The sequence below is a fragment of the Brachypodium distachyon genome, chromosome 1 (genome assembly GCF_000005505.3).
Source record: "Brachypodium distachyon strain Bd21 chromosome 1, Brachypodium_distachyon_v3.0, whole genome shotgun sequence".
In the NCBI taxonomy this organism is placed as follows: domain Eukaryota; kingdom Viridiplantae; phylum Streptophyta; class Magnoliopsida; order Poales; family Poaceae; genus Brachypodium; species Brachypodium distachyon.
This window is the reverse complement of record NC_016131.3, coordinates 8,658,397-8,681,407: the sequence shown is the minus strand read 5'-3', so window position 1 is coordinate 8,681,407 and position 23,011 is coordinate 8,658,397. Positions and strand designations below refer to the sequence as shown.

Sequence of the window (23,011 nt, the reverse complement as noted above, 5' to 3'; positions counted from 1 at the left end):
GGAAAGCAAACTGACAAGATTCGCTGAAATGCTTTACATTTTTGTCACTATAGATCAATAGAATCTTTATGCATGATCGATGCTCCTCATATAGAAAGGCGTTGTTAAGCCACTGTAATCCTGTGGTGGATTTCTCGCCAAAAAAAAGTAATCCTGTGGTGGATTTTGAGGCAATAGAGAATCCGCTTTCCAGTTTTAAAGTTGCCACGTCAGCAGAAGGCAGTGTCATCACAACTGCTTACTACCAACCAGCAAAATCTGAAACTTATCCTCACCACAAACAGTGCATCAACGAACATGTAAGTCAATTAAAAAGAAGTGCATGCATGTTACCTTGTGTTGGAGCATGAGATCGTAGCATTGCATGCGCTGACAGTTATTAGTCATTGTAATTGTAGCAGTAGTGGATGTAGTGGGCTAGTTTGCAGTTGAGTCATTGATGTACGTGTATATAAATCTCATTGAGCAATACAATCAAGTGTGTTGCGTCGTTCAGTTTATCTACACCTTGCACTCCTGTTGTCAGAACATCCCTATTCTGAATCTGTTGGACACAAAGTAACAGAGCATATCATGATAATCTTTATCTTTACGCTTATAAATATCTGATGGTCGTAAGTTCACTCCAACAAGATTACCTCTTAATGGTTATGGACTCATCTAATTGCGACTCATTTTACACGTATCACGATCTTTTGGCTATTCTTGACTGGTTTCGATGTCTTTCAAGATAATAAAATTCAAAAATAATATTTTGAGATAATTATTATTTATCAGAAATTTAAAAAATTGAGTCACAGATTATTAATCTGGTAGCAAACGGACATTTAGCTAGTGGAACAATAATTCAGCAGATCCCTGCGTGGCTGCGTTTGCGTCAGAACGATGATGACGGGAGAAGACGATGGAGAGACGTTTTTTTAAAAGGCTGCTCGCTGATTAGATTAAGACATGCTGGGCCCAATGGGGACGAAGCTGCTACGAAGAGTGGAAGGAAGGGCCGATGGTCTTGATTGATGGGAGAGCAATTGCAATGATTAAGATCTGCATGCATCAGTTACTAACTTACTATATGATGCCCTATATGATTGTCCTTTTTGCACCCTCCACGTGTTTAGTGAAGTGAACAAATTCGCCCTTATCCACGATTAGCCCTCCAATTCAGACAGCCAAAGTGGATTGACTAGCTTAAACATTGACAAAGCAGTGTAAAAAGATTAGATTGGTTCCATGGCGGATGACTTCATATTTGCTCAAAACATTAACTAGATGTTGTTCTTTAAAGTGGACGCACAAGAAGCGTGGAACGGACTGGAAAAAAATATGCACAGCTGCTGCAAAATTATGTGAACTTTCCTTGTGTCAATAAAAACGAGAAGATGACATAGCTTTTAAAGTACTAATCACATCGCATCTTCAGGGTGAATAAAACACGACACAGACAATTCGCCATGGGCATCACAATCCGATTGTATACTCTGTTTTCTTTATGTCCTGTCGCGTCGAGCTGACAAGCTTTCCGGGATCATAGTTTAGTGCGGCCTGTGGATCACGTGGTGACGTGCCGCATGTGTCTGTGGTCCTAGTTACTAGAACGATCTTGTTCACTTGTAGACCAAGTTATATTAGGTAAAGAAAATAGTGTAAACCAACAGTTGTACATAAACAGCTTTACTTTTTGTTTTGTTTGCGAGGAAGCTTAGTGTACTTTCTGCTGCACGAGCTTATCCGTGCTTAGCTTAGTAGTAAGCCGTATTTTTTGTCGTGTACCACGACCTAACGTCGGTTCTCCTTTTGCTTTTTGGGTATCGCAAGTCTCAGGTCTAGCTGTGTTTTCTGGCTCCAAAGTCCAAACAGGTTATCCAATCACGTACCGATGTGCTCGGAGGAACACTTTTAAACTACTGGCAAGATAATCCAATGGCATATACTACACTACAACTACGATGACTGATTGGATACTACTAGGTCACATTCGAGTCAGTCCTCCGATGCCTGACGGGCTAGGCGAACTAGCAACAAGGATACGAGGAGCACTGAAGTGAACAAAATACCGCGCGCGTTTTAGCTAGGCCCGGTGGATCGTTTGTCGGTCAGAGCATCAGAGGAACACAAAGGGACCCTTCTTGGTTCTGTCGCATTGCAATATTGCTTGCATGCATAAGAGCCAGCAGAAGTGCGTGAAGCATCGATCCAGTAGGTAACGGATAGGTACATTATTCGGCCACGATTACCACGCGGGCACACCTGCCAATCGCGACCGTATATATTCTCGTTGAACCACCACGGATCGCAATCATACGTGCGTACCCTCCAAAGCTAGCCTTTCGCGTCGCCATCGTTCGGCTGGCAAACTGCGCAAGAATCGCGTCGTAGTATTCACGTTCAAGTGGGAATTTGGAACGTACGTACCGACCCCTTGTTGTGTTGGACGTACGTGCCCCAGCTGCTTGGTTAATGCGCCCATGGAATGGATTGTAGCAATATCCTATCCAACCTTATGCGCGATACCAAAGTCCATGATCATAGTAGTACGTCGGAGTAGTTTATAGAGGCTGCTTGCGGTCCCTCCTCGCGTCGCTCCAAAACCCTCCTGATAAAAAATACTCCGAGACACAGATTAATGTTAGGTTCGGATCACGCTGCCGGGGTGTTGTATTCGTTGGACTAGTCCGAATAAGATTTTTTTTCCCCACTTGCCAGATCCTTATAAGATTTTGTTGTCACATCTTGCAGAATTTTTGTTTTCAACTAATCCTATAAAAGAGTAAATAATTAAGTTACTTCGAAAACAAACATCCACGATGCCGGCCAAATAGTAGCCTATAAGGGTGCGAATTCGTCATCTTTGGATTGGATTGTTTAAAATATGTTTGATGATTATTTACATCGAACAGTTAAAATAAAATAAAATGTACTACCATCAAGCACATGTGTTAATGAACGCTTTGGACATCCTTATCACTCTTATATTTATCATTGGACATCTTCATCACTCTTATCTTTGTCATCTTTGTCTCCGTACCTTGTAACGCTATCATGATTACCCATGACAACAAAAATAGGAAAGTGACCGTTGATGATATCCATTAATGTGCAAGGCACTCTGGATACGTATTGTTCGTGAAACAAAACAACAGGAGGAGTTCGTTGCCATGTGCACAAGATAAACAGTAAAACAAATAAACACCTTTTTAGATTTAAATAAATACAACTTAAAACACTTAAAATCCTTCTAAAAATATTAGGCATGTACAATTTGAGCCCGTAAGATACTTCCTCTGTTTGCCTACTGTTTTGCCCTAAAACAAAGAATGACATCTATGTTTTAAAAAAATCAACAGTTAGGCCAATTATATGTGGGTTACGTGCTACAAAATTTTTAGTAACACATAATATATATTAGTCTAATTGATGGTTAAAGTTAAAACTCCTAATACGTGGACGCCATTCTTTAAGAAATAGAGGGAGTGTGAAAGTAGAAATTATATGTCATACCAAAAAGTAAAAAGAATTCAGTGTTCCTAAAAGGCAAACTCTTTAGTGTCAAGTTTTGTCTTTTTTACAGAACTAAGAACTTATTGTTTTAAAAGTTTATCTTTTGTGGAATTTTTTACTATGAATTTCTTTTTCCACCCAGGAGCATGTGCTCTTGATGCGCCTCTAAATTTCCGCTGATTTATGCACGAAATAAATTTGGTCAAGAATTCATCGGAGAAAAACAAGGTTATGAAATTTGATCTTCAAAAGTTTGACAAAATAAGATTATAGAAATAAAAATTAGCCAGTTCTCAACCACTTGATGCCGACGAGGATGCTTAAAAAGGGAAGCAATTGGGTGCAACAAAAGTCCATCTACGTAACAAGGGTTTCGCTTCTGTGCAGGGAATACAACTCATACTTATTTATGCAGACCAATTAGATGGGATATGCGCCTTTCAAATGAGTGTCTTGCGTGTTATACTCAGTGTTGATAATTAAATAAGTCGTTTGGTAGACATCACTCTCATGGATCATGAGGCCTATAGAACAATTTGGCTATCTTTTTTCTTTGGCACCAAACGAACTTCTTCCAATTAATATGACTAAGCTTCAATTCGTACGAGTCCTCAAACTTCAGTGTTGTCGAGGAAAGATGTCAATTCTCAATTCGGCGAGTCCAATCGATATGGCAATGACCAGTCGATGGCACAAGTTGTTGAGCAGTAATGTATGTACATATGTTGTGCGACTCTCCATCCAGCAGCGATGTTGCCCGCATAATGCAGCGGATGAATTAGTTCCATTGCATATCACCCTCACGTTGATCTATTTTTCCAAACGGAAAATTACCCGTTGGCAGTCCAATTGCCCTTTTTTTGTAAAAGGTAGGATCCCGAATTTATTCATTACTAGTAGCACAAAGTACAAGCACACCCACAACAGAATTTGAAATACAAACAAGTCCTTGGACTTTGCAGAAAGGACCCTCAAAGGAGAAGAAGAAACGCAATTGGGTCCTCGACCCCCAATCGGCGCTCTCCTCGCTGTCACCGGGGACGAAACCACTTGGGACGACGAAGCCGTCACAGCTGGTTGCTGCGACCACCAACCAGGAGAAGAACTGCCTCCAAATCGGCACTCTGGCCAGGAGGAAAAGATTCGGTCGCCTTCGACCAGAAGATGCAAAGGAATGGCGGGAGCTGGCGGCCGATTGCAGGCGCCGAAGCTCCTCCACGGTATCCCCTGCTGATGAGCTCGACCACAAGAGGAAATCTTCAACCCGCTTCCATCCTCTCGCTGGAGAGCCACCACCATGATGACTCTGACCTCAAGAGGAGGAACGGAGTACTCCCTGCAAAGAAAGGACATCGAGTTTATTTGGAAGGTTGCCGTCGTCCATCTCCATAGCAGCCAACCTCCAACCACCACAGGGACGTCCGCCACCAAACGCCGCCGACCGCTACTCGCACGTGGCTCCATACTACCTCCTGACGGCATTGCACCACACCCCGGCATTAAGCCGAAAATCCCAGAGAGAAACCTAACTCCGACGGAGCTCCGGACACCTACGCCATCCCCATCCCACCGGCGAAGCCGGCAGCGAGGATCCGGGCTCAGGCCGAGCTCCAGGCGAGATCTAGGTTTTTTTCCTGCAGGAACAGTAGAGAAGGGGAGAAAGAAGAGAGGGCCCCACAACAAAGAAGAGTTGGCGGCTCCCAATTGCCCTGTTTAGTGATCTTTGCTGTCAGCAAAGCTGCCCCTAGGTTTGGTCTGTGGTGTAGTGCCATGAGGTGGCTTAGAGTGGGACTAGTAGATGAAGCATGGATTTGAGTGGGGCCCACCGACTAGCTTCCTTTTCTCATTCTCTCTCCGGACTTATTTGGTTTTTAGAAATGCAAAATATTGGAATAGAAAAAATCATAAGAATAGGATAGGAAAGCATATGCAAAACAGAGGATTGGAAAACAAAGGATTCAAAATGAGGTATGAGTGGATGTTATAATTCATGTGTTTTTGCTTTGAAAGAGGCCACAAAGGAAATTCCCCTCTACTTTTCTTATTCCCCATTCCTATGAACCAAATGCATGAACAGTATCACCAAAGGAAAAAAAATTCATATTCCTGCATTCTTCCTCCATCTTTCGTGTGAAACGAAGAAGCCCTCTATCTGTTTCGGATAATTTCCCGGTAATTAATGCTAATACGTATTGTACTTATTTCATTATTTACTCCCTCCGTTCGGATTTGTAAAGCCTATGCAAAATTTTATGCTAAATTTTGACTAAGAATTGTACAAATAACATTTAGTACATGTATAAATAAATCCTATAAAACATTAGAGTGAAACTTTTTGGGACAAAAAAAACATCTACTCCCTCCGTCCAACAAAGGATGTCTCAACTTTTACTAAATTTGAATACATCTATACACTAAGTCATGTCTAGATACATCCAAATTTTAATAAACTTGAGACATCTTTTGTTGGACGGAGGGAGTACAAGATTTAACCTAGCAGATCAAACAACATGTAGGTAGAAAATTCCCTAAAATATTATCTTTGAATCAGATGATTTTTGTAGACATTTTGGATGACTTTTTTCCCCCTTAAGTGAGTCGTTTTATTCATAGGATAGAATCGCGAAGATTTTCCCCCCTAAGAATTCATTCAATCTACATTTCATAAGTTTTGTCATCTACTCAAATCAGTATGTTGTTAAGATTGCTTTGTTCTCCCTGTGTTCGATTAAACAAACTTGCCCGTGACCGAATTCCAAACGATTTATGTTCTCGGCCGAGGTCGCCGACCAATGGGGGATTAACGACGATCGCTGGAATTAACGACGTTGATTTCAAGTGGTTGTGTCTGTGGCGCAAGGTCGCCGACTAGTCGGGGATTCCGCACTCTCGATCCTGGATCATGTCAGCCGGTTAGGGGCTGCGCACAGTACCGCGCACGGTATGATGGCTTTGCGTGTATCCAGTCCAGGCCTATTGGGGGCCGACAAGGAGGTGACAAGGCCATCCCCGATGCTTCTCGCGGTTTGAGACGGATGAAAAGAGTGAAAGAGAAGATTTGAGCACACACTAGCAGGGAGCCCGTGCGTTGCGACGGAGTACATATGTTCGTCATGTCCAACAGAGTAAGGAAAACGAGAACTGATAACGAAATCTTGAAGAACACCGGCAAACAAAACGAGAGCTCAAGAATAGAAACTTGATTTATACAGTGTACATAAAAAAAAATCAAACATGTTACTTTTAGGTGTCTCTCAATATAATGCTACAGCTCAGACCAGAATTCATTTAACTAAAATGTCACTCCCCTTTTTCTGCTAAGCAGCTAAAGACCGAAATAAGAGCATCATGCTAAAATAGCAGTGCTTAACATTGATGGCAATAATGCTTTTGGAGTTCATACAACACTGGAGTTTGGACCTGAGAACTGAGATGTTCAGCTCACAACCCAAATTACATATATATGTCGGTAAACAATTGTTTTATTTCCCTGAGAGGCTTGTGGCGTAACTGTCGGCAGTCGGAACCCATGACGTACATGTTGACCATGTACAACAAGGTGTTAGGAGGTTGAGCACAAGGGAGATGAAATGGTGCTTGTCCTCTTAAATCTGTTGTTGTTCTGAACCTGTGGTGTCCCTTGACCCTTCGTGCCATCAGCGCGTGCTTGTCCTCTGAAAAACTAAGGGCTCTAAAACCAAAGTGCTGATAAATTGTACCTCAATGGCCTCCTTCACAGCCTGCCTATGCTTCTTCTCCTGTGACCAATGTTAAAAGTAGTTAATCGATGGCACACATAAAGTAAATACTACCCTATAGGTTTAGAATTACCAGGCAAGCAAATTAAGCCTTAAAAACATGAACTCATAGAAAAATAAGGAATTGACTGTCAAAATGTTGTATTACTTTGTAGGTTAACTCAAAGAAAATAGGGAATAATTTAGAACTGAGAACCAGAGCTTTATTTTACATTGTGACCATTTGTAATTGTGCTTTCCACCTCAATGTTACTTTTAAGATCCGACTTACTTTTAAATTCATCATTTTTGTCTTCATATTATACTTTTCAGAACATGTGGAATAATTTTTCCATTTCAACATTCTTTTATGGAGTGCCACTCTGGAATATTTAAACAAACAATTGGCATGACTGGTCCTTGGTTGATTGAGTGCACAGTATTCATCATTTTATGATATTTTAACATGTGTTAAACTACAATGAACACAAAGCCATAATAGAAAAATATGGATCAGGGTGGTACCTTTGACAGGTTTTTAAGGGCACCAAGAAATAGAAATACACTCTCAGCCTTTTTGCGGTTTGACACAGAAAAGTTCAGAAAAAGAGAAAGAAATACCCCCGAAGGAAGTTTTGATGGATGTAGTGGTGGCTGACAAGCTCCAGCACCTCCTCCTCTTCGTCCTTCTACTGTTTGGAAAAAAATAACATCAGCTCTAATAATCTGAAATGAAACATGATCTCCCCTAACTATCTAGATCCCATGGCAGAGCAAAACTTGGTACAGTATCTAACAGAAACAGCAAATAGGTACTAATTCGCGTACTGTGGTTATTATTTGTTGAACATGCCAATCTGATACTTGTACTATTCATGCTGGGTAGCCAGGAAATAGTGAAAGCTAAAGGGAGAGACTAATTTTCAGCTACCTGAAATATTTTTTGGGTCTCAGTCAGTTTTTTGTTTTGTTGATAACCAGACACTCCCTGAGCTATTGAGCTGAAAACGAAGCTAACACAAGAAATCACAAGCATCAGCCCTGTACTATTGATATCACTTTCTCTTGTATAAACAAACTGAGCATCCAACAGTGTACAACCCTTCTTAGAAAAAATTAAAACGAAACTGAAACTTAATCCTAAAACTCAAATAAGGAAAGAGAAACTTAAATTCAAACTGAACCTGAACCCTTCTAGTTAATTTCAAGTATTTAACACTTCGAACTAAAACTGAAACTTATAGCTGAACCTAGGAGACACACAAAGCTAATTTAGTGGCAGCACCTGGAGGACCAAGGATAGAAATAATGAATCAATCAAATATATGGAGCTGAATTTAAATGGGATTTTTTTTGGCATATGAACACCAACTTCATGGGTAATGTAATACCCAACAAAGACTACAATTGAGCAATACCTTCAGCTACACCTAAGACATGCTAATACTAAAAGCTAAAAGTCAAATATCTCAGTCTATAATTTCAAATCTAGAATGTAGCAAATTCTAATAAGATTATTTTTAGATAATGTAAAGATCAATTTTCAAAATAAAGTATTGATCAATAATTCATCACTGAACCTAGGAGACTTCCCCCTACAACCATGTACAACAGCATCTTTATTTGTCCCTAAGCTAATTCTCGTCCTCCACAATTTTTCTAATTGCACAGCTTCAGAAGTGGGTATATATTTATCACTACTGCAGCTTGCCGTGATAAATTAAATTGCATGATAAACCAAGTGAGAGGAATCGTAGTTATCCAAAACCAAGTAGCAGATCGAACTCCATTTCAGTTACCTGTGAGAATCTACCAAGAAACGAAGCAAGAACTAACCGTAATCAACGCTAGAAACCAAACATTAACCACTCAGTCCAAGAAACAGCATGACGATGAGAGCTACAGAAGAGAAAGTTTTGAATTGAAGTGTAGAATATTGCAAAGAAACAGTGCCTGAAGAAGAGAGGAAGAGAACTAACCTGTAGCTCACCGGAACTCCTCCAGGTCTCCTCGCTTCACTTGTTTGGTCTCCTCACTTCACTTGTTTTCCGAGTTCTACAAATCGACAAGACAGAACAACTGAGAAGGAAGAATGCCATTAGCAGGACGACGGAGGAGAAACTGTAGAAATTTTCAATTACCACCAATGTCGGAAGAGAGGAGAGCAAGGAAGAGGAGAGCGGCGGAGAGGAGACTGATCTGCAGAGCTCGTATCTGGCCTTTTTTTTAGCCGCGGAAGGAATTTAAACACCGGAAGTGGGGGAAGTGGGGCGGTTCCAGACTTCCACTCTACGGGGCTGCCAATAGCTGACCGAGGTCGTGCACACGCACGAACTTGCAACCGCCCATTCCACGCTCGATGCAAGTTGCCGGAACCGCCCTCGCACGGGACCAGCGCCTCGCCTGAATCGCCATCGCTAGGCCGCCGCCGTGCCGAAGCAGAGGAAGCCGCCGCCTTGCTGGAGGAGAGACGCGCGCGTGGCGACCGCCCCTCCATCTGCCCGTTTCATCCCCTCCACAAGTGCAGCGGCGGAGGCTCCGAATTCACCAGCGTGGGATCCTACGGAGCAGCGGCTATGGGAAGAGGCGGCGCGGGGGGGCTGACGGGAGGACGCCAGCGGCGGAGGAGTAAGGGCGATGGATCCGGGGGAGCAGCGGCTGCGGGAGTAAGCGGCGCGGGGAGGAGGCGGCCGGGCGGACGCCGGCGGCGGAGGACGAAGGGAGAGGGAGATGAGAGGAGGCAGTAGCGTGGACGAAGAGGAACGTGCTGGATCGTTTTTTTTCCGTTCGCTGTGGTGAACCATGGGTAAACTATGTGTTTACAGTAGCAAAGATTGTGGTCATTTTTAACAGGGTAGTATGCGTCTATGCGCCATAAGCTGCTGTATTGGGCAAAGCCAGGAGCACCGGCCTGCATGGTCTTGTGGTGGGATTCAACGAGCAACGTCTTTTGTACGTACCGCACTACCACCACGATGCAGTTATTTCGCCGTGAGAATGACATGGGTGGGATGTTACTTTTGGTCCTTCAAACTTGAACCGGTGTTCTGTAAAATGCGATGAGTTTAAGCACCCGTTTAGGCCAAACGACCCGGACCTTTTCTCTCCATGGTCTCTTTCTTGCCCTTCTGGGCAGTCAGCTCCGCTACCATCTGCCCAGCGCGTCGTTCTCAACCCGTAGAAGGCCGTAGCGTAACGTCGCCGGAGCCGAGTCTGGACGCGATACTGACTTTGTGACTAGTATGCCGCGCACACGCTTTGCCAGCCTCACAAGACGGCTCCCCGAGAGCAACAGTTTTTTTTTTTTTAGAAAGAGAGCAACAGTTAAGCATAAACTGGCGAGGTGACGCGCTGGGATCTGGCAGAAGGAAACCACCCGGAGCGGGGACCCAGCCAGACCACGCCGCCATCCGGCTCCATACCCAGAAGATTGACCCCCATTTTTTTGCACCGCGTCAAGTCTTCCCTCCTGTTCCTGTTCATCCTTGACACCGCCGCTATGCTATACGGGTTGGTGGTGGCAATAATATCGCCCGTCGGAATCAGATGCCAGCGCTATAAATCCTCGCGCGGCGTCGCTGCTGAAATAGGCCACTCCCTCGCCTTTTGCCACACTAGCATAGACACCTGCCAGTTCCGTCTCCCCCCTGGTCCCTTTTTCCTGAGCGGAGCTCGTGCGAGGAGAGAGGGATCATCGGAGATGCTGCTGCACGGGTTATGGGACAAGGTGACGGGGAAGAACAAGGAGGCGTGGAAGGAAGGGAGGATCCGGGGCACGGCGGTGCTGGTGAAGAAGGACGTGCTGGACCTGGGCGACTTCCACGCCTCCCTCCTCGACGGCGTCCATAAGATCCTCGGCTGCGAAGACGGCGTCGCCTTCCACCTCGTCAGCGCCACCGCCGCCGACCCCAGTAAGCACCGACCGCGGCCCCTCTCTCTTCCCTCCTCTTCCTACTCCTGCATCGAATCGCTCGGTGAGCGCGGCGGCGAAACGCACGCCCGCCGTCTAAGCGTGTAACTGCCGGCGCCCCGTACCGTGCGTTGCAGTTTCCTTCTCGGCGACTCTTCTCGCAGCAAATCTGTCGACCGATTCGTTTCTCTCATTTCCGTGTTCTAGACTTCCGGTGCTCGTTTCTACAGGAGTAGTTGAGAGCCCGTATGTGTCCTCTGTGGATGTTTGAAGTTTGAACTCGCGATCCGCGAGAGCCAGTATTCGCTTGGCTGGAGCCTCGTTTATTGTCATGAACCCATTGGTTAGGCCTAGGTTGCCGTGGCAGGAGCGTGCAGGGCGGTGCAATGCTTTGGTTCAGCATTCAATGCTACCGGGGACTGGTGAGAAGGAGGTACACGACGGCACTGCGGTCAATGGCCGCGTGTCAAGACACGTCCCTCCCCAAGCTAGCAGCCGCTACTATCACTTTCGCGGTAGTGTTAATCGAAGATTTTCTAATTAATCGAAGATTTATCTCAACTGAAACGAAAAGGACAGCCAAATTAACTCGACAGATCGAAGCATCTCATTCCGCCGGGTCCATTCATTTCCCCTCTCGCTTTCTCTTATACTGTGTTGTTTTGTGATGATTGCGCGCAGACAATGGAGAAAGGGGGAAGGTGGGGAAGGCGGCCCACCTGGAGGAGCTAGTGGTGACGATGAAGTCGACGGCGGCGGGTGAGTCGGTTTTCCGGGTGGCGTTCGAGTGGGACGACTCCCAGGGGATCCCCGGCGCCGTCATCGTCCGGAACACCAACCGCTCCGAGTTCCTCCTCAAGACGCTCACCCTCGAGGGCGTCCCCGGCCGGGGCACCGTCGTCTTCGTCGCCAACTCCTGGATCTACCCCGCCGCCGGCGACCGCGTCTTCTTCGCCAACGATGTGAGTCCGCTGCCGCCCCCATCAAAAGCCCTCCGTACAAATTGGTTCTCATTTCCACGCACATAAAACAAAAACGTCTGATAAAATTATTCGTAAGATATTGTTATGGACTATGGTTGGATTGGTTCTTAGGCAGCTTTTCTTTCTCATTTAAAAACTGCTGAATGGATTAGGTATCGTGTTAGTTGTACCCAGTAGATGCTAATGGTAGACGTGGTCTCCGAAAGCAAGTCGTGTAGAGGTAGAACTAGAATCGATTCTCCTTATCTTGCCCAGGCTGTACTGAGCTGAGCAGCCGATTTCCCACCACCCTGTACAACTCACTGGAAACGGGTACAAGAAAACATGCCAAATTATGGGTTGCTACAGACAAGCAACTTGCATTTTAAATTTTACTATACTGGGTAAGATCCACCTTGGCTGTCAAGTTGCTGTTGCTGGGCGTTATCTTCCAGTCAAGTCAACGGATGACCTTTCATGGTGTCGATAATGTTTTGTGAGAAAACTGTAGTGAAAACAAAAGGTCAATGCCACATAGAAGGGTTGAAGCAGGTGTGTTTTTAAGGCATTGCAAGATAAATTGGTCGGAGTACCTGCTTAATTGTAAGTTGTAATCCATATGTGTGGCATCCGCATGACCGCATTAGTCTTGCAAAAAAAAAAAAATCTGTGTACCGTTCGATTGATCCTGCGACCGATCTGGTATTCATATCGTACCAACTTCACATGCCTGGAAAAGTAAGCTCTGGTTAGATCCATTTCGAGAACTTCTGCCCTTTGATTGCCTGCAGCTAGTAAAACATTTGGCTTGGCTCATCCATTCAAAATGATTAAATTAGTGAAGATCATGATACTTGCTCTGATTTAGTGAGTATATATAATAGCACGGTGCCTGCCATGCATGCATGGTCACCAACTACCTACTGACTGCCCGACTTGGAAGTGTTGTCAGCTTGCTGTTTCAATAAGCTTTTTCAGAAGAATCACTCACCCCTTGGCATGACCGCATGATCTCAAAAGGCAAGAAGGCAACTCTTTTATTGTTTAATTACAAAGGAACAACTATATTTAACTGTTATCCTGGTGATCAGAGGAATAGTATACAGAAATACAAACCCGTTTTGAGAAATAAATCACAAAGGGCCAGTCTGAATTATCTATTTCTCGCTGGTTAATTGGTTCTCCCGTTTTTAATCTATCAGCACCATCATACCTGTGTTTTGTTGGCGGAATAGAACTACTACGGAGTATTTCTTTTTATTTATGTGTGAACTCATTTTCTTGCTATTTTCCAGACCTATCTGCCCAGCAAAATGCCTGTACTTTTGGTACAATACCGACAAGATGAACTCAGAAATCTCCGTGGCGACAGTAAAGCTGGACCATATGAGGAGCATGACCGTGTGTACCGCTATGACTACTACAATGACCTCGGGGAACCAGACAAGGGTGAGGACCATGTACGGCCGATGCTCGGTGGCAGCCAAGAACACCCTTACCCCCGTCGTGGTAGAACCGGCCGACGGCCGACAAAAACAGGTAAGTTCACTTCATTATATTTTCATCTACTCAGAATCATGGCACCTTGCAGTTGGACTCAGATTGTTGATTTTTCTTTTCACCAGATCCGAAATCAGAGAGCAGGCTTCCTCTGTTGAACCTGAAGAAGGCGCTGAACATTTACGTCCCACGCGATGAGCGCTTTGGGCATCTCAAGTTGTCTGACTTCCTTGGGTACTCTCTCAAGGCCATAACGGAGGCTGTTGTTCCGATTATAAGGACCTATGTCGATACGACACCGAAGGAGTTTGATTCCTTTCAAGACATCATGAATCTCTACGATGGTCTTCTAGAAGTGCCACATAGCCCAGCTCTAGCAGAGATCAAGAAGAAAATTCCCTTTGATTTTATTAAAAGTATTTTACCAGTCGCTGGTGACGATTTTCTCAACTTGCCCTTTCCACATGTTGTCAAGTCAGGTAATCAGCTGTGTGTATGACATCACATAGTCATACCTGGTCAATGTGACTACCTTTTTTTTGCGTGTTTATTTTCTATATTTGTTAAACTTTATTTTGTTATGTTCCAGATAGGTCTGCTTGGAGGACAGATGAGGAGTTTGCACGAGAAATGCTCGCAGGAGTTAATCCGGTTTGCATCAGACGTCTGACGGTTAGTGCCTCAACATTTAAGTGATGATCCAGATGATACATTTCCTCATAATCGAGCGAGCATTCCTGATTCTTTTTCTCTTTCATGATCGCATCACAGGAGTTCCCTGCAAGAAGTACCCTGGATCACAGTGTGTATGGGGACCATACCAGCAAAATCACTGAAGATCATATTCAGCATAACCTTGAAGATGGCCTCTCAATTAAAAAGGTTCGTTGCATCATAGCAGTTAAATGTAGTTGTTCCTCATTGGTCAAAAGTAAAAAAAAGATTGAGCTGCATGAATTTATGGAAGTCTAATAGACTCGATAACTACGCGATCAATCCATTTATACTGCAAGTTGTTAGTGTATAAGAACCGAATATTCTTATGAGATCTATTACCCTAACAACCCTTTGTTTTGTTTTGCAGGCGTTAGAGAGCAACAGGCTCTTCATTCTAGATCACCATGATAACTTTATGCCGTTCCTTGACCGCATCAACAAATTGGAAGGCAACTTTATCTATGCTTCCAGGACCCTGCTGTTCCTGAAGGCCGATGGCACGCTGAAGCCCTTGGCCATTGAGCTGAGCCTGCCGCACCCTGACGGGCAGCAACATGGTGCAGAGAGCAAGGTGTACACTCCAGCTGTTGAAGGTGTTGAAAGCCAAATCTGGCAGCTTGCCAAGGCCTATGCGTGCGTCAATGATTCCGCTTGGCACCAGCTGATCAGCCACTGGTATGGCAACATCAACACCACCATGTTTCATTTTCTATGAAAAAATAAGTGCACCCTTCACAGCAAAGCACTAAGCCTTTGAGTGGCTATCCAGGTTGAACACACATGCAGTGATCGAGCCGTTTGTGATCGCGACGAACCGACAGCTCAGCGTAGTTCACCCCGTGCATAAGCTGCTGAGTCCGCACTACCGCGACACAATGAACATCAACGCCCTGGCGCGGCAGACCCTCATCAATGCCGGTGGCATCTTTGAGCTGACTGTGTTCCCTGGGAAGTACGCGCTGGAGATGTCTTCTGTCGTGTACAAGGACTGGAAGCTCACTGAACAGGGCCTCCCCGCCGATCTCGTAAAGAGGTAAAAACAAAAGATCAAAGTATGATCAGAATGCGGGTTTGTTACTGAAATATTCGACTAAATGTGGATTTTACTTGCTTGTGATGCAGAGGTGTCGCTGTGCCAGACCCGTCGAGCCCATACAATGTCCGGCTGCTGATCAAGGACTACCCGTACGCCGTGGATGGACTGGTGATCTGGTGGGCTATCGAGACATGGGTGAAGGAGTACCTCACCATCTACTACCCCAACGATGGTGTGCTCCGGAGCGACGAGGAGCTGCAGAAGTGGTGGAAGGAGGTGCGTGAGGTCGGGCACGGTGATCTCAAGGACGCAGACTGGTGGCCCAAGATGGATACCGTCCAGGAGCTGGCCAAGATGTGCACCACCATCATCTGGGTGGCGTCAGCGCTGCATGCAGCGGTCAACTTCGGGCAGTACCCATACGCCGGGTACCTCCCCAACCGGCCTACCGTGAGCCGGCGGCCGATGCCGGAGCCCGGCATGAAGGAGTATGCACAGCTGGAGCGCGGCGGGAAGGAGGCCGACAAGGTGTTCATCCACACCATCACCAGCCAGTTCCAGACCATCCTTGGCATCACGCTCATCGAGATCCTGTCAAAGCACTCCTCTGACGAGGTGTACCTCGGGCAACGTGACACACCGGAGTGGACGTCGGACGCCAAGGCGCTGGAGGCGTTCAAGAGGTTCGGCAGCCGGCTTATCGAGATCGAGAAGCGGATCACGGAGATGAACGGCAACCCGTCGCTCAAGAACCGGAACGGGCCGGTGAAGATGCCTTACATGCTGCTGTACCCCAACACGTCGGACGTCACCGGCGAGAAAGGCGTGGGGCTCACGGCCATGGGCATCCCCAACAGCATCTCCATTTGATCGCGTAGTGTCTGCGTCGTCGGTCTGTGTCTCGCACAGTGCATTGTGTTTCTTTCATTGATTGTCGTGTCGTTGCGGTAATTAATTGTTCAGGGATTAGGGGGGTGATGATGAGAGTGAGGAACGAATAAGTTAGTCTTCTCTGTATTTTTCATCTCCGGAAATAAAAGAGTGGTATAGTTTGCATTTCCTGAAACACCATGTCCTTCGCAGTTTGCACATACGTCATCTTTGGACCGGTTCTCTCCCCGTGGTGCGTAGTTTATAAGTTTTCCGGGGAAGAACAAATGCACTCTTAACTGCAATATGGGTGGGCTATCCGGATTTTAAAGATAATCCTTACCCCGGATTCAATCGCTGTGTTGCTGTACTTCAGTGCCAAGTCCAAGAACGAGCTTTCAGTCAAAAAAAAGTCCAAGAACGAGCAGTGACCACTCTAAAAGAAGAAGGAATTTACCGCAAGAAGAAACCAGCGTGTCGTGAGACTCGTGACCAAATGACGAGAGTAATGAGCAAGGGACACAAGCTAGTATCAGCAAAGGCGGCGAGCATGTGTACACATGTTCTTTGATAACGCAAGGGAGGCACTTTTAATGTGCTATGTGGGAGATTGTTTCTATGGTGGCAGTGGCAGACCTCTAGTTTGTATTTTCGACTTGGTAATTTTTCGTCAGTGCACCATTTTTTTTTGAAGACCCTATATTACAATACAGCTGTAGTATTTCAGTGCACCAGTTTTAGGTCTTACTATTTGATTATTCCTTTTTTTTAATTTCAAAACCGGATCGGTAAGCAGCTTTCAGTGCGTGGCGTGACTGCATCTTATTTCCATAAACTATCTCTTTCGGGTAATGAATTTAGATGGCGTATCTTTACTTCGGTGATTGCCTAAAAAACTTAAATAAAAAATTGGACAAATGGGCACAAAATGGCGTTTCCGATGATATTTGGATCAGTCCGCCATATAGTCCGCAACATAACGGCGAGATTTCCCAGATTCAGCCGCAAACTGTAGAAGCGGCCCGACAAAGTTTTGTTCCGGTTTCCAGATTCGCCGCACCAGCGTGCCGCTCTAGCCTCTTATCCGCTCTAGCGAGTTAATTTTTGGATTCATGCCTGCCAGGCGGCCACCCTCCCTCGGCGTGGGCGGCGGCGATGCCACCCCCGGCTTCCCGCTCGCCTCGGATTGCCAGTTGCCACGCCATCACCTCCGAACCCTCTCCCCCAAATACGCCTCCGGGCACCCTCACACCGAAGCACACGGGCGTGGAGCAGTCATCCATCTGAACTTCGTCGATTGCTTTCGCGGGTGAGGAGCACTAGATCTCTTGCAGTGTTCTAGGATTTCCGTTATCGTATTTGCCTTGATGTGAGGAATCTAATTCAAATCCGTTCAAATATTTCTTTCTGGGATTGGATGCTCCGATCCTTCCAGTTTGTTACGCGGTAAGGAGTTCTAGTAAACTTTGGTGCTGTGGTCTGGGATATATCCACTATCCACCAGCATTGGGTAGTTCGAGTGCTCTTGAGAAACAGGACTGACTGATTGGATTATTATAACCAGAGTGTTCAAAGGGCGTCGATCCGGTAAAACAGCTGGGCAGTTGGTTCAGTACAGGACTGTCGAGTCATAGAGATATTTCTGTCCATAACCTTTATTGGAGCGCCATGGAAGCTGTGCAAGGTGGCATAGAGTTACTGGCTGCTGGAGATGGCGGGCGCCATATTTCCCGGACCCTTGGGCCGGCGCTGCTGATTTCGGTCGGGTATATTGACCTTGGGAAGTGGGTGGCGACGGTCGATGCCGGGGCTCGGTTCGGGTATGATCTTGTGCTACTGGTGCTGCTTTTCAATTTCTCGGCCATTCTGTATCAGTATATGTCCATTTGTATCGGCATGGTCACCGGGAAGAATCTTGCAGAGGTACCAACTCCTGAGTTCTTTCTTGCTGTTCAGGTTTAGCCTTGGTGCATATCTGCTGCATCCTTACTCTCAGCGAAACAGTGGTGTCTTATTTGGTATACCAAATAAAAATACATAAATTGTAGGGAAAAAGGCAATCCCTATTTTGAGAATGTCAAACACACCGACGCGCCAAGAAACTGTGACCTCTTAGTGCTCAAGTCGTTTTTCGAAGATCTTCCTTTGTATTTTCTACTATTTTGAGTTATGCATCCACACCATCTTCGGAGTTGTTAACTTCTTAATAGTAATACTTTTACATGATTTTCAAGATTTGCCGCCAGGAGTACAGTCAGTTCATACGTGTCGGTCTTGGTGTCCAGGCAGCATTGTCTTTGTTTGCTTCAGAACTTACTATGGTATGTTTACAGATCTGTTTTCTGTCAATGCTTCATTCTGGAATATCTATTTGTCCATGTTATGTGTATCATACACGATTACTTGTCGAGAGAATTCATTACCTTGTTAGTAGTTTCTAAATTCTGATATCTGAACCTTTAATATTTTGGTTCTGCCAGATTGCAGGCATAGCAGTTGGATTCAACATTGTATTTGAACACGACGATCTTATCTCAGCCGTTATTTTTGCAAGCGTTGTAATTAATCTGCTACCATATATTCTCTCCTCTCGGGTAAGTTTATGTCAACCCTGGAACTACTATCGTTTAACTTGCTCTAACTCCTCTTAAGACCCTATATGCTTTTGATATCTTCTGCTCATTCTAGGACAAGAGAATGGCTGGAACGTTAAATGCCTGCATAGCAGGCTTTGCAGTTCTTTGTTTTGTGCTTGGTTTATTAGTCAGTCAACCAGAAATTCCTCTTCATGTGAATGTGATGTTCCCCAAGTTGAGTGGTGAAAGTGCTTACTCACTCATGGCACTTATGGGTGCAAACATAATAGTACACAATTTTTATGTTCATTCATCAGTTGTTCAGGTATATCCAGTGTCTCATGCCCACACGTAATTATTGTTATCTATAGTGTATTTGGATTTACATTTGGAGGTGCACCAGCTGTGTCAAACTTGTCTCTCATATGAGTTACATGTGGCTATATATTGCAAATTGTGGTGGTTCAATTAAGTGTGGTCTGCATGGTTTCTGTGACATTCCATAGTTTCAGCGCTATCAACAGCGCTAAAGAAAAAAATTGTTTATCACCCAAAGGTGTAACTATCCCAAGAAGGGCTAAATTGCTGGACTTCTGGCTTTGTGCTTGTGTTGGGTGTCATATCTCAAGTAGCTTAGACATATATTTTCTTTTCTTTTGTGTGGTCCTACCTGCCAGGCTGCCAGAATTTTCTCTTATAAAGATCTGATTGAGTGGCAGTCCTTCACCCTCACCGATTTTACCTTTAAGCTGCAAAGAAATTACCACAATTGTCATGCATCCTATGTAGTGGTCACCTATCACGATCTTTCAGTTAGTAGATTCGATGGATGTATATTTTGGTATACTTTTTATTTTGCACAAAGTCAGGGACTGATAATGGTTAAACAACCGATGCAATGAAATAAAAAACTTTGTATCAACTCATAAGCATCTAGTACCATAGTGACAGTGTTCAAATATACGTCCAATCACTTCTGGGGTGTTTGGTTCAAGGAATAGGGTGGCTGGGTCTTTTACAGTTTAATTCCTCATAAGCACAAACTAATAGAAATGAGGATGGGTTCGACCTGAAAAGATCATGGAATGATCAGTTGTTGACAAGATGACCTAATCCATCTTAGGATGAAGAATGTGGTGTTTTTTCCAAGATTGTAAGATAGTGTCTGCAATAGAACATGCATAAAATGTGATTGCATGTGTTCATGAACAATCATGTTGAATGTTTAGTAATTTAATAGTCGTAGCAAAACCAGCACTTACAATTTTGTCCCTTTTACGTGGTTAATTCAACTATCAGGAAGTCTGGAAAACCCATTACAAATTTAGGTTATGGTGGTTTAGAAATATTGTAAACATATCAGGCAGTGGGACTGTAGATTTCACTTCCTACTTCATGGCTGCCATGTTGATTACTCCCTCCGATCCTAAATTGTTGTCGAAATATTACATGTATCTAGATGCTTTTTAAGAATAGATACATCCATATTAAGCAAATTTGAGTCAAGAATTTAGGATCAGAGGGAGTACAAACCAGTCCATTTTGCTATTTACTCCGGTTTATTTATGTTATTATTTCATTTTAAGCATATGTGCAGGTTCAGAGAAGATCTCATGTTCTTACCCTTGGTGCCTTGTTTCATGACCACCTCTTTTCTATATTATTTGTCTTTACTGGGGTTTTCCTTGTGAACTATCTTCTGTTGAGCTCGGCAGCGGTTGAATCTAGTAACAACACGATCCTCACATTCCACGATGTTGTAGAGCTAATGAATCAGGTTTGTGCGTTCAGCTTCTACATCAGCAATCACACTCTTAAAATTATAATGCCTTTTGAAGTTCTTATTTCACATTGAAATTTCTTGCTGAATTTCTCTGGATTCTCGTCTTCTGCAGATGTTTACAAGTCCCATGGCACCAGTTGCGTTGTTAGCGATTCTTCTCTTTTCGAGCCACATCATCTCATTGACATCTGTTATTGGTAGCCATGTGGTTACAGAGAATTTCTTTGGTGTACACCTGTCTCTTACTGCACATCATGTGCTACTTAAAGTCATTGCCATTATTCCAACCATCTATTGCGCAAAAGTTGCAGGCTCTGAAGGGATATACCAGTTACTCATTTTATGTCCAGTAATCCAAGCTATGCTCCTTCCTTCGTCTGTTATTCCTGTTTTCCGTGTTGCCTCATCAAGGCCAATAATGGACAACTACAGGATATCTTTACATGTTGAAATATTAGCCTTTCTCTCATTTCTTCTTACGTTGTTTACAAATATCATTTTCCTAGCGGAAGTCCTGTTCGGTGACAGCATCTGGACAAACAACCTGAAAGGGAACACAGAAAGCCCTGTGGTATTTCCACATGCTGTTATAGTCCTAACATCCTGTGCATGTATTGCTTTTACACTCTTTCTGGCTGTTACTCCACTAAAGTCAGCAAGTAGTGAAGCTGAAACTCAGGAGTTATCTACGCACGCTCAGAGTGAAAGAGAAGCATTGGACACTACTCATCAAAGAAAAGATAACGGAATATGATTCACGTGAAGAATTCAAAGGTATTCTTGTGCTGTTCCAAGAGATCCATTGAAAAGTCATTAGAAATCATCTTAGGAGCGCAGACTGACAATTCTGAAACCATTGCAGAATCTGATCGTGACACTCAACAATCAACTGCTTATACAGACGCCATTCCGATGCTCACCCTTTAATGTCTAGCAACCGTGAGAGGGTCAAAATCAGTTGCTGGGGTTGACTTTGGAGATTCAACAACAAAGGTCGCTACTGCCATAGTAGTAGAGCAAAGTACCGCAGAACATCAAAATGAAGATCATGAGTTTTGGCATTCAAGAAGCCCACTGGAGGTAAGGTGCCCTCTTTATCTTCCAATTGTCAACCATCCCTTACTACGAGAGATATCGATGCTGGCAATAGCAATCATAGCCTAAAGGCACTCATGCTGCAATGGCAATGGTAGCCTGAGCCTCTCAAGGTTGACTGGTGTTGACTGTGCTGCAAGGACACATTTAGCAGCAATTCTGGATGAGTTCTCAGGGCATCTTCTTGATTATCACGGTAATCTTACACAAGAAGCTAATGCTGAATGGTTCAACTTTTTTGTTGGACTGGACTTCTAAGCAAAACATTGAGGATTCCAAGCTTGTGCGGTACTGTCGTCTGTCGAGCAAGCCACCTGCAGGAAAATAGCTGTCACTGAGCATCTTTTTGTTAGTTTGTAGGGTTCATGGGTCAGCTTTAGGGGGTGCCATTTGCTGCTTATCAAATCTTGTGTTCGTCTGCTTCATGATCACCGTGGTTGCCTGAACAGCGAGATGTCCAAAACCTTGACAATCCATAAAAAAAATGTCGCCTACTTAGTACAAAATTTGTACTTAGTGTAAAATGGAAGATACTTTTATGTATCGGAAGGAGTACTAAATTCTGTAATTTGCTGAAGCAGCATTGTAAATTTGAATGTTGTAATTTTACAGTGAACTACCTAATATAGATGGGTACACTATGACATACTCCCTCCATCCGACGAGGTAGTATTTGTTTAAAAAGGATAGAACTACCATTCTACTCTGCCAATCGGCTGAATAAGTGCGATTCACGCAAGTTTTTGTGGAATATTTCGTGATGATCCTCCAAATTCACACTCAGGAGCATAAACTTGGATAACTACCAACAACAACGGTTGGCATCCTGCATCCATCCTTTCATTTCATTTCTACCAATTTTTGATAGAATTTCATTTGGTTGAATTTGAATTTGGAATTCAAAAATCATGTTAGTTTATCACATGATTTGTAAAATGAGAGACAATTCATAGAGAAATGACGGTTTTTAAAGAGGAATTAGGCTAGTTGTAGGTGATTCCATGAAATTTGAGATTGATTTCTTGAGACCCGTGCCAACCAAACAAATTGGTTTTTGAAAATCCAAAATGAATTTTAAAATTCTGTACCTAAATGATGATGCCTAAAAGATTGCCAATTTGTGAGTCCGCACGGGCATGAGGGAGTGAAGCCATGTTGTCATCCACTTCCTTATTGTGTCCATCTGGCGACTCTGGATAAATAATGCAATCAAATGAGATTTGAAACAATTAATGCAGTACACTAGAGTTTTTTATGGTATATCCCGAAATAAATATGGACAGTTTATTTTCTGTATTTTCTCTGCCTTACTATAGATATAAGAGGG

The 23,011-nt window shown here is 44.2% G+C and overlaps 2 protein-coding genes across 2 annotated transcripts; both read left to right on the top strand.

The window, feature by feature from the left end:
- Positions 1 to 10,751: 10,751 nt before the first annotated feature.
- On the top strand, positions 10,752 to 16,426 carry LOC100821461 (probable linoleate 9S-lipoxygenase 4). Its single transcript, XM_003560868.4, has 9 exons — positions 10,752 to 11,146; positions 11,827 to 12,107; positions 13,403 to 13,646; positions 13,733 to 14,086; positions 14,197 to 14,279; positions 14,379 to 14,489; positions 14,692 to 14,999; positions 15,094 to 15,357; positions 15,447 to 16,426. Exons 1-9 carry the CDS (start codon positions 10,936 to 10,938, stop codon positions 16,228 to 16,230), a joined length of 2,640 nt encoding a protein of 879 aa, XP_003560916.1. The 5' UTR covers positions 10,752 to 10,935; the 3' UTR covers positions 16,231 to 16,426.
- An 802-nt stretch (positions 16,427 to 17,228) lies between these two features.
- On the top strand, positions 17,229 to 22,368 carry LOC112268535 (protein ETHYLENE-INSENSITIVE 2-like). Its single transcript, XM_024456578.1, has 9 exons — positions 17,229 to 17,539; positions 17,666 to 17,676; positions 17,795 to 18,153; positions 18,465 to 18,551; positions 18,711 to 18,824; positions 18,919 to 19,131; positions 20,404 to 20,583; positions 20,702 to 21,363; positions 21,452 to 22,368. Exons 1-8 carry the CDS (start codon positions 17,343 to 17,345, stop codon positions 21,341 to 21,343), a joined length of 1,803 nt encoding a protein of 600 aa, XP_024312346.1. The 5' UTR covers positions 17,229 to 17,342; the 3' UTR covers positions 21,344 to 21,363; positions 21,452 to 22,368.
- The last annotated feature ends 643 nt before the right edge of the window (positions 22,369 to 23,011 follow it).

Excerpts from the sequence above, each read along its gene's own strand:
- LOC100821461 (XM_003560868.4), top strand. The coding sequence starts at position 10,936 with ATGCTGCTGCACGGGTTATGGGACAAGGTGACGGGGAAGAACAAGGAG. Across the intron at positions 11,147-11,826 it reads CGCCACCGCCGCCGACCCCA|ACAATGGAGAAAGGGGGAAG; the intron begins GTAAGCACCGAC and ends GATTGCGCGCAG. Across the intron at positions 14,087-14,196 it reads TCCACATGTTGTCAAGTCAG|ATAGGTCTGCTTGGAGGACA; the intron begins GTAATCAGCTGT and ends GTTATGTTCCAG.
- LOC112268535 (XM_024456578.1), top strand. The coding sequence starts at position 17,343 with ATGCCTGCCAGGCGGCCACCCTCCCTCGGCGTGGGCGGCGGCGATGCC. Across the intron at positions 18,154-18,464 it reads CCGGGAAGAATCTTGCAGAG|ATTTGCCGCCAGGAGTACAG; the intron begins GTACCAACTCCT and ends ATGATTTTCAAG. Across the intron at positions 18,825-18,918 it reads CATATATTCTCTCCTCTCGG|GACAAGAGAATGGCTGGAAC; the intron begins GTAAGTTTATGT and ends TGCTCATTCTAG.